General features: G+C 47.4%; 1 protein-coding gene across 1 annotated transcript; it reads left to right on the top strand.

Annotated features, from left to right (window-relative positions):
* Positions 1 to 6,695: 6,695 nt before the first annotated feature.
* Positions 6,696 to 8,331, top strand: LOC115401838 (armadillo-like helical domain-containing protein 4). The gene is made up of 5 exons (XM_030110189.1): positions 6,696 to 6,881; positions 6,990 to 7,148; positions 7,291 to 7,322; positions 7,768 to 7,917; positions 8,013 to 8,331. Exons 1-5 carry the CDS (start codon positions 6,821 to 6,823, stop codon positions 8,085 to 8,087), a joined length of 477 nt encoding a protein of 158 aa, XP_029966049.1. The 5' UTR covers positions 6,696 to 6,820; the 3' UTR covers positions 8,088 to 8,331.
* The last annotated feature ends 2,963 nt before the right edge of the window (positions 8,332 to 11,294 follow it).

Raw genomic sequence — 11,294 nt, 5'->3', positions numbered from 1 at the left:
GCGATTTTAAAACTGGTGTAATGTGGGCCCGCTTTCTAGTCCTTGTCAGGACACGAGCTGCTGAATTTTGTAAAAGTTGTAAACCTTTAATGCTCTGCTTCGGAAGACCAGAAAGCAGGCCATTGCAATAGTCAATACGACTGGTGATAAAAGCATGCATTAGCGTCTCCGTGTTGGCCCGAGAGAGAATAGGGCGGACTCTGGCTACACTGTAAAAAAAGTTTGTAAAAAATACAGTAAAAAACTGTCAAACAGCAACAGCAAAGCACCGTCAATTCCAAAATTGTATATCACCGTAGCAAATACACTGAATTTCTGTAAATCAAGATACAGTGCATAACTGTAATTTTCCGATCTATAAAAGACAGACAATTTTACTGTGATCTTTTCAAAGAATTGTAAAATTTATGAGGAAATATGAAGACAAAAGTGGATAATAAGTCTTTATAATCTGCAGTATTATTCAGGATAAATCACGGATTTCACAGATGTGTACGTTTAAATTACAGGAGAAAACCGTTAATCATTCAGCATGTTAGGCACCAGTGATAGTCAAATGGCAGCCCGCGGGCCGAACCGCCCAATCCAGCCCACGACTGGATTGCAACGGGCGCACGCAAGCAGGCACGCACGCAACCCCCGGGCCCGTGACCGTACACGCACCCTGCACCCAGTCCAGTCCACACACCCCCCCACCCCCCCCAGCCCGCGTTCCAAGTGCCCAAAAAACAGTGGCCCGAAGCCAAATCTCATTGACGACCACTGATATACACTGTCATTTCTACAGAAAAAACATGTTCAAAATGTGGTCCATATATTGCTTATTTAAAGAAAAACACTATTTCACAATGACATAATATCAGCTGTTGTTATTTAATGTTCTCGATTGACTGTTTGGAGCGCAAGTTGAGCGCATACAATTCATGAGCATATCCTAGAACAGATTGCAGGTATGGGTTGCACGGTGTCCGCCGCCGGACCTCCAGAACCGACTTGTTGCGACACCTGGGGCAGGCCCGCTCCGTAGGACCGCTGGGTGAGACCGCGCGTCTCGGTCCCGCTGCTGAGCGGGTCAGCGGGGAGACGGTTGGAGTGGCGGGGGCGGCCGGCGGCGTGATCCGTGGTTGCCCGCCGCCAAAGCCTGACCGGGCCTGGAGGCTGGGCCGCTGAGTCGGGGGAACTGACCGCCACGGCGCTGGGCACCGTGCCGGGCGGGGGGCCCCCCGTGGCGGGTCCAGGGGTTCGTGTGTACTCTGTTTCTCTGTTTCTCTGACACCTCCGTGCTGGAGCCAGACGCTCACTGCGCCCACTAGCCGAATTCGTCCGAACAAAATCATAAACGGTTGGTATTCGGACAAATAGACGACACACTCGGGCTCTAAACGACCACTTTGTCACCTAATTTAAAAAAAAATCTAGATGAAGTTATACATTTGAAGAGTTTAGAGCTAAAGTGAAATCAGCTTTAGCAGGTCGATTTCGGCTCGGGGAGGAGTGCAATGCATTGTGGGTTATTATGTAGTATGCTGTAGTGTAAACGCTTTGCATACTGTCTGATGGACTGAGTATGGAGGATGCAGTATGGGCAGTATGAGTATGGAAGGATGTAGTAGGCAGTATGCGGTTTCGAACACAGCCATGCTCTCGATTCAAAAACAAACCAAGGAGCGCAGATAGCAGAGTGCCTTTATAGCCAGCTCCCCCTGCTGGGATTGGTTGATTACTGCAGGCCACACAAGAAACCTCCTGCCACAATGTGATTTCTAATTTCCCAGTGACACTGTGAGGGTAAGTCAACATCCAAAGCACTACATACTGTATAGCCCCCTGTATAGGCCATCAAATCACCACAACAATATCAAGAGTGGAAATTCCAAAAATGCAAGGAAAGGCAAATTTATTTAGCAGCATTCAGATATATTTTCATTTTGTTGTGATCTTGATGAGGGGCTGTGGCTCAGTTGGTAGAGCGGTTGCCTTGCAATTGTGAAGTTGTTCAAATCTCTAGCTCTCCCTGTCAATGAGATGCAGTGTCCTTGAGCAGGACACTGAACTCCAATCAGCTGTCAGTGGATGGCTTGACCACCTCGCATGGCAGAGGACACTGGTGTGTGAATTGTAAGGAATTACATTTTTAAAGAAACCTTCCCAACCCCACTGATGACCTGATAACCCTTTTCTTGGTAGCTTTAATCCACCAGCATGAGTAAGTTTTATCCATTTTTAAGTCAAAATCTTTACCCAGCATGCAGGGTCAAATCTTCAACCCATTACTGGGTATAAATAACTCAGCATTGTTTACCCTTGAATAATAATAAAATCTTATTTTAATTTCATGTCAAAACTTGCAAGTGTAATCAAACAGTGGTATCCATACAAAAAAAAAAACCTGTTGGAGTGTTTTACAGCTAATTAAGTGAAATGATTGGTCAATTATAAATAGCATAGCAGAAAAAATAACAAGATGAAGTTTCATTGGCTGCTGTGATACATTAGAATTGAAAACCATGTATATTTATTGAGTGAAATTTGCTTTCTTTTTCGATGGGAATGGGACAGATGGTGTGATCTCCCCCCCTCGGGTGGTGAGGGAGCTGTCCGTTCAGCACCACCTGCAGCCCGGAGTGACCCTTCGGAGAAACGCAGCGTCAGAGCCCAGATGTGAGCAGAGGACGGTGATCAGAAGGGGACGGATCCACCTCTCATCCATCAGAGGCTGGAGTGTCTGCGGGATCCAAGCATTTGGTGGCAGCACTTGAGAAGCAGGCGGACCCACGCAGAGGAAACTGAGACTTTCTTGCTGTGTGACGCTCAGCTGCACAACAACAAGCCTCTCCTCTCCTCTCCTTCAGCTTGCTTCTCGCACTGTGGAAAAACGAAAAAAAAAAAAAAAAAGAAAAAGGAAAAAGCAACCTTGAATTTGCAATCCGGACGAGTTGCGGATTTCCACCTTTGCGCGCTACTAAAAAAAAGAAGAAGAAGAAAAAAGAGAAGGAGCAACGCCGCGTCCTCCATGCAAAGCGAGAAATCCGGCATGAACTCTGCAAGGTAGGGCTGTTTTATTTTTAGCTCTATATGCGACTGTAATTGTTCCCGTATGCAAATTCGGCACTCGATCCCGGAATGTGGCGCTTGATGCGATTTAGAGAAAGCGCATTGTGTGTCTGTGAAGCCGTGATTATCCAACAGCCAGCGGAGATCCTGTGACTCAACACCGCAGTGTGGGCTCAGTGTTGTTTACAGTCCAAATGGTGGACTGCATGCTCGCGCTGGGCTGAGTGGATCAGCTGTATCGAACGCGGGGAAAGTGGGCTGCATTGGAACGCCGTTGTTGTTGTTGCTGGGTGATCATCCGACTCAGGCAACGCAGAAGGGTGTCACCCTGAAAACATCAGACGTGTCCAGTCTCTTGTGTTGTCCGTGATTGGTTATGAGTTGGTTATATTGTCGTGACATCATGTGGAGCAACAAATGCGCCACACACAGTTTGTTGTGGATATGCGCTGTAGCGTGTCTTTGGAAGCGTCCCTGCTCTGAATGTGCAAAATGTAACATTCATTTTGACAGAGAATCCTTGAGGATAGAAAAACCTGGTGCTATTTTTAGATGAAGTGCAGAGTGGGTACCAGCACTGCTGTGTCAGATTCCCTCTCCCTCTCTCTCTCTCTCTCTCTCTCTCCCTCTCTCTCTGTTTGTTACTCTAAGTGTGCTGCATTTCCTCCCATTTCAACGAAATGAACAGAAAAGTCAGAGATGAGAGGGAATTTCATTCGAATTGAAAGCATGCACCTGCAGCATCAAAGCAGAAATGCTCCGTTAATCCTGTTCTCTGTGGTTATCAAAGGCTCCTCTGGTGAAGCCCGCTTTACATTCTGACCCTTTAATCTGCAGTTGCACACCTTAGCAATGTGCCTTGTCACCTGTCACCCCATCCCAAGCACCGCCGCCTCTGCTTTGTCTGCATGCCTGCTGGGTAATGCAGCGTGCAACTTTCACTCAGTGACTGTTCATACCTGCTAAGCCTCTTAGTGTTTATCACTTGTGTTTATTGTCATCAGGCGCTGAGACGAGACCAAGATGTCGATGTCCGGGATGCTCCGCAGCCGCCTCCTCCTCCTCCTCGCTGGGACCTGTCTCTGTGTCTGTGGAGCCCCCGTCCTCCTCCAGAGCCTCAGGCCCTCACTGGACAGCGCAGTGACACTGGGAAAGTCAACGCACCGCGCCGGCGTAAAGTTTGCACCCTCAGACGCAGAACATGCGGCAGGCCTGATGTTAAATGTAGGTGCAGGAGGAGGGACTGGCCCACATGGACGTCCTTGGGGGACGGATGCTGTGACGCAGACGGAAAATGGGGACGGTTCTGACAGAAGATCTGGGCTGAGTGAGGCTGCTGGAGACGCATGGAGCCAAAGGAGCAAGGCGAAGAAGACGGGAAGCAGGTCTGAGATGGGAGATTCAGATGCAGAGACAGCTTCAGTGTTGTTTGTCGACACAGTGGGTGAAAAGGACGAGGGTGAGCCAACTGGTGGGAGAAGGCAACTGGACACTGACATGGGCACTCCAAGGCTGCCTCCAGGTGGATCACTGACTTCCACTGAGGAGACACCACAGCAGACACCAGGCAGCCAAGAGAGCGACAGGACGAAGCTGCTTGGTTTCGATTTTTCCCGGGATAAAGATCCAGAAACATCCAGTTCTTCACCTGAAGCTAGAAATCTTCACATTTCTACAACCTCCCACAGTGATAACCCCCCTCTGCTGTTTGTCACCCCTCGGACGTTCACTAATCTGATGAACTGGGGAAATGATGGAGCTACCATGTCCTCACTCCCAGACCCGTTTTTAGCTGAAATCAGACAAAACCTGATGCCCAAGGAAGATGGCCCGGACAGTCTGTGGACAGAGGCAGCAAAACCCGGAGACGGTGAGTGGAAAACATCAAACACAGTCCCAGTTTTGTCATAGAAGCGAGACACGAATGAACTTTCCTATTGAAGATAACTTTTTGGTCACAGATTCCACCTCCACAAATGTATGAGCCTCAGTAAACCTCTGCAGTCATTGTCATGCAGTGAGAAATCCTCCCACAGCGCGCCACACGTTTCAGCTCGCTGGATTTTTGCAGGTTTCCAGGAGGCTTCCATAAACAGTGTGGCGGAAATGAAAGCGATACATCTCGTGGCAGAGATTGCCTTTGATGATTGGCAAGGAAGGCGCCCGCTTTTCCACGCTCCACTTTGAACCCCAGCTGGGACCCGTGGCAGTCTAATTACTTTCTATTCCTGACTTCAGTTTAAAAAAAAAAAAAAGAAGAAGAAGAAGCAGGAGAGAACGCACACTCAACAGCTAGTGAGGACTACTGGCAGGGCGCGTTATACAAGTCTCTGGAGGATTCAGCACAACCCTGAACCCCCCCTTCCTTCTCTCCCACCCTTCACACTCCCCCCTCAAGGCTATTGTGAGGAACCAGGCAGGTTATTATTATTCTGTGAATCGGAAGAGGGAAATGGATTAAAGGAGTCTGTCTGAGCCAATATGTGTCCATATGGGGATCGTCTGTTTGATGAAGCTTCCTCCCAGTCGCAAAGAAATCTGACACAAAAAAAAAAACTTCAATTCCCAAAATGACATTACGTAAAAGGATTGCAGCCTTCATACGGATTTTTTGGCCTACTTTAGAAACACTCTTGGACGAAGGGTAGTGAAGTTTCTCTCTTGACACCCCCCCCCCCCCCTTGAAGCGAGCCTCTTATCTAGAAAGAACCGTTCTTTCTTCTCTTTGTTGTGTCTTAGCTGCACTCTGAACTCGGGAGCGTGTTGGCGCATTTAATCAGCGCGCTTTGTGTGATCTACATGTTTTAAAAGGCTGCGCTCAGTCATAAATACTGAATCAGCTTCATGCTGCATGCAGCTGCTTTTTCAGTAAAATGCATACATTTTTCATTTCCACTGTCAGCAGAAGTGTGTACTTATATAAACGGCACGACCTCGGCTTGTCGTCGCTGCTTACCCCTCATTTTGTGGCTGAGTTTAATCTCGGCTACTTTCACCATCATGTTTCCATCAGCTCTGCCCTTTGGAGAGCAAGTTGTTGTGCTGCATCCAACAACCTCTGTTGCATCTCTTTTGCTTGTTTTTGACACAAATTGCAGCAGACACCGTGGCCCCGCCGTCTCAGGACGAAGCCACAGAGGCCACCATGTCGTCAGAGTCTCTCCCGCTCATCTTTGAGCCTTTGGAAGAGGCCACGCCGGAGGGAGCGGCGGCGGCGGCGGTCACCCTCGCCCAGCCTCCCGGGGGTGGCGTGGCGGCTGAGGGGACGCCTCCGTCAGAGGTGGACGTGGAGCAGCTGGTCACCATGGAGACCGACAGCGCCAACGGACCCTCGCGCCCCCCGCCGGGGCTCGTGGGGGAGTGGACGTCCACGTGGCAGACATCTGGGGCCGAGCTCCTGGAGCCAGTCGAGAAAGGTGATGAAGGTTTCGTTTTCTTCAAAGATTCAAAAGGAAAATTAAAAAAAAAAAAAATCTTGTTCAAAAAAGACATTTCTGTTGAACCACATATTTTATCTGCTGCTGCACCCCACATGAAACTCTCTCTTCCAGGCTCGACACTTTCAAGACCACTCGACTGCAATAGATTAATAATTCTCACACAGGATTAAAAGTTTAGCTCGGTATGCAAAGCCTCTTTTTCTTCTTCGTTATTTTTGCATGACTTGCGATTTCCAGCTGCTGTCAGGACGGAAAACCTTGAGGAGAACTTGCCCACCGTCGCACCCTCCCTCTCCTCCATCCAGCGCGCTCTCACAACGGTTACCATGGCAACCCGTCGGCAGGCGCACACATCCAGATCGGGATTAGAGGAGATGGAGTCTGAGGGTAGGACGAGGAAGCGTTTATTCACCAGCATATTTCATCTAATTTCCCCCCCCAGTCAGTTGGCTCTTTTTGGCTGCTGAGTCGATCGTCTGTCTCGTTTCTCGGCAGAGGAGCCAGATGAGGACGAGGATGACGAGAACTCCGAGGAGTCGGTGGAGGAAGACAGCGAGGAGGACCTGACAGAAGTACCTAAAGCATCTTCTACGCCGCCTCCGTACAGTCTCATCCCTCCGCCTCCAGTCTGGGTTCAACGCAACCAGGGACTGAGTACGACCACACACTACTCTTCATCAACTCACATGTGTTCAGCACTCATGAAGCGAGCCGGAAATACGCACAGACAGGAACATTAACAAGTTGATAAATTGCTGTATGCCTCACAGATCAATGTCTGCCTCTTGTCTTCCAGTGCGAAGCTGGGTAGAGCTGATCAGAGAGAAGGTAAGGCCGCCCTCTGCTGTCCTCATTAAGCCCTTTGAAAATATCTATTGATGCGTCAAAGCCGGCCCTGCTCATTGATCTCTTTCATCGTCAACAAACCCACATGAGTGAACAAAATCAACAAACAACAATCCAAATTTTTCCATCCTCAGATCAGTTTGGAAAACAAAAAACTCAAAAAGCCACAGGAGTGGACCTCGGCTTACTGCAGCTGAATACATTTCATTCATAATTTAGAGAACCTTTTTTCACTTTTGTACTAAAGAACTGTCTGAGGGACATTAGAGGGAAGCATGAAATAAGAATATCACAAGAAATAAATGTTGAAACATTCAGTTTTCCTTACTTTTTTGTGCCTAGCCTATGCCTCTGTGGAATAAGAGGCATAAGCCGGACTGAGCCGAGCAGACGTCTGATTAAACCTCTGCGTTTTCCTCCTCGGTAGGCGGGCTACGTGTCTGGTATGTTGGCCCCCGTGGGCATCGGGATCACGGGGGCTCTGCTAATTGTCGGCGCCCTCTACAGCATCAGGATGATCCACCGCAAAAGGAGGAACAGCTTCAAACACCAGAGGAGGAAGGTCAGACAGCCCGAGGTAAATATTCCACTTGTGATCCCAGGTATCACTTGTTGCACGTGGCAGAGGATGAGTCATAACACGCCCTTAACAATGACTTTATGCTTTCACAGCAGCCTCGAGAGCCCGGCACCGGCCGCCAGGATCAGGCCATGCTGCTGGCCGACAGCTCTGAGGATGAGTTCTGATGAGAGCCCTCCCCCACCACCCCCACCGGGCTCGTTTTATTGGTGACCAACGGCCGGCGCTCCCATAATGGATCCTCGGCCAAAACACTCTCATCGCAACCAGCGCTTCTCCAATCACCCCGGGCTGTCTGAGTATGACTCATCCGATCCACTGAAATACGACGGACTGAGAATCAGGCACAATTTGCACAGGCAGCCTCCACTTCCCACTCTTCAGAAACGTACCATGTGAGCACTTTCAAAACGTTGTCAGATGATGTTGACCTTAATGACTTGGCTGGGCCGACTGGTGTGTTGCACTTTTACATAAAAAAAAAAAAACACAATACTGCTGCTTAGAAACACATAATGCTTCAGCAGGAAGAGCGTGCTGCCGGTGAGCTGAGTTTTGTGGTTTTGTGGAGGAAGAGGGGAAAGCCAGAGCCAGATTTACTGTCAAAAACAAAGGGCTGTAGAAGAGTTACATCACATTAATCATGTAAATAGTTTATGTGTGGATCACTTTGGGTCAGTCGTGTTTGTGAAAAGAAAGTTTTATTTCTCGCTAAAGATCCAGGATATTTAAGGAATGGTTTCCTGTGATTTTGCTTTCCTCTGAGAGTTGGATGAGGGGGATCTGAGAAGCTCTGAGCTGTTACCAAAACTAGAGAAACGTCACTTAAGCTCCCTAATCGATGAGCAGCAGCATTTTGCTTGTTTCTAGGTGGTCTGCCTGGTCATCCACTGACCCCCATTCCTTCAGAGTCCTCTGTTTTCAGTCGCCCTCCCTGTGGCTCGTTGCAGATGTGCCAGTTGTTCCCAGGGTTTGCATGGAAGCCAGTTTCAGGTCCGGATACAGAGGTCCATGGAAGACCCCTTATGGACTTTATAAGTAGCCATGCAGGGCGCGATTTGGATTATTTAGAAAGCTTGTGAGAAGAAGCCCTTTGAAACAAAGCTTCTTGGATTTCAAGAGGTGGATGAGTCCTTCCCTGGTAGTCAGTGCTTAAAGTTCATCCCCTCTGAATATTTGAAATCCTCCAGAAGCTCTTGAAAACTACATTTCTCCTTTAAATTAGGATTTTTATTTGAATGTTGTATTAAAACCTGTCAATGGCTCAATCATCCTCCAAAACAAAGTGAAGCATTTGGCCAACCCAGCCTCCTCATCCAACTCTGGAAGTGGCAATAAGAATTTCCACACTTTCTAGAAATCACTACCCAACAATTAATTTGAATTAGGGTTTAAATGTAAACTTTATGGAAATGTAAATGTTTTATTCAAAGTCATTTTGTTCATAGAAATGAGTGAGAAGCACATACAAAATACCGTCATCCTATAATAGTATGTAGCATAAAACATGTCTTTAGATGTACAATATAACTGATAGGAACTCGTCCCTTCAAGCATGGCGACCGTCTCTTCATACACACACCTGCTGCAGAGACTTTGGGTGAATGAAATGTTTTTGTTGGCTGGAGAAGCACAAACACCGAGGACCACGAAGCGTAAGACTTGTGAAAACTTAGAGCTGTGTTAGAATCTAGCTCAGTTTGTACTGTATAGTTTCTTTCATGTGCCAATCGGTCCCGGACGGGGCCGCTGAAGGAGGCCATGCTGCAGTTTTAAGTTTTCAGCTTTCCAAAAGAGTTGTGTAATACGAAATGTGCCAAATGAAAAGAGCCACAGAGTCCACGGTATTCTTTGATGTTACATTACGGCGTGTTTTGTTTCAGATTTCATGAACCATCTGACCTGCTTCACTTACAACCGCTTGTTTATTCGCAATAATACAAGTTCCAGTGTGATGTAACATAGTGGACACTTTTGTCTGTGTAGATATGGAACAGGTTGTAATTCAATAAACGTTTCTTTTCGGATGTCTGATTGCGTCCCTTCTTTCGACCGTGTTTTTTGAGAACCACTCCAGAACAGCAGACAACATAAACCCAGTTTTACGGCATTAAAAAAATCAAATAATTTATTTCTGTGTTCTTTTTTTTTTTTCCACATTAAATAAAAGCTATCGGACATTTCCGGATCAAAATCAAGAGAGGGGGACGGGGAAGAGGAACAGAGGGAAACAGACATGCAAAAAAAAAAAAAAAAAAAAACCTTTTCGCTCAGCTCTTTCGCACACTTGGATGGCGGTGGAGGCGGCGGCGGCGGCGGCGGCACTGGCCGCCTCAGACTGCAGGAAGGCCCCGGAGCTGCTCGGTTCGGTGTCGAGTCGTGTTGCAGGGACCTCGCTGGTTAGCGGCACGATCTAAATGTTAATCGTCGGTTTTCTGGGGGCGGCTTTCTTGTCATAAATGTGTGGTGGCAGCCGTCCGCGGTCACAACAGCCAGGCGGGAAGAGGACATAAACTACTTCTGACATGTGCTAACACTGAACTGGCATGTCAAGTTCCATTCCGAAAAGCAGAGGAGTCGTCTGAGGGAACTCGGTGACGTAAACTGGCAAACGGATATTGAAGACGAAGCCCTTCAGTCTGAGATCGAAACGGAGCCACTCAGTTGGCTGCGGCAGGCTGTAATGCCCATTTACCTGAAGGAACTGCTCGAGTTTCACAGGATCAAGACAAAAAAAAAAAAAAAAAAAAGGTTACAGACTTGTTTCCTTCAACATCTGCTTTAAAACACAAGACAGGTACAACCTAATCCCCGTCCTTTCATTAGCAGTTGGCGTGGAATAGAACAAAAGCCCAAACGATGAGACGACGCACACAACAGGAGGAACAAGCGTCCATCCCAACAGGACGTTCAGTCGGGCAGAATCAACCGGAGAAAGTCCGAACAGGGTCATAAAAATCCAAACGGTGTCTGATGAGCAGCAAAGGTAACAGTTGGTGTTCGGGGGGGGTTTGATTGTTTTTCGTATGCTCAGAATCATTCTTCTTTGAATCCCTCCAGATGGGTTAAAGTAGCACAGAAATCCAAAACAAAACAAAAAATTCTAATTTGATAAATCAACCCAAGTTCAGCCCCAAACCTAACAGATGAATCATTGTTAAAAAAAAAAAAATCTCAATATATTTAATGAATAGAACACTCGTATAAAAATCTGAAAAAGAAAAATAAGGAATCTGATCCATTGTTCCAAATGCACACAGATGTACACAGACACCATTATGTAGGTGGCAACTCTGTAAACATTCACTCTCCCTTCCAGTCCTCAGCTCCCCGGATACTAAAACTAGGCAGAACTGCGAAAAAAGGGAAAATAA

The sequence above is a fragment of the Salarias fasciatus genome, chromosome 15, assembly GCF_902148845.1.
Source record: "Salarias fasciatus chromosome 15, fSalaFa1.1, whole genome shotgun sequence".
NCBI classification, from domain to species: domain Eukaryota; kingdom Metazoa; phylum Chordata; class Actinopteri; order Blenniiformes; family Blenniidae; genus Salarias; species Salarias fasciatus.
The sequence above is the reverse complement of the archived record's forward strand: the minus strand, read 5'-3'. Positions and strand labels throughout refer to the sequence as shown.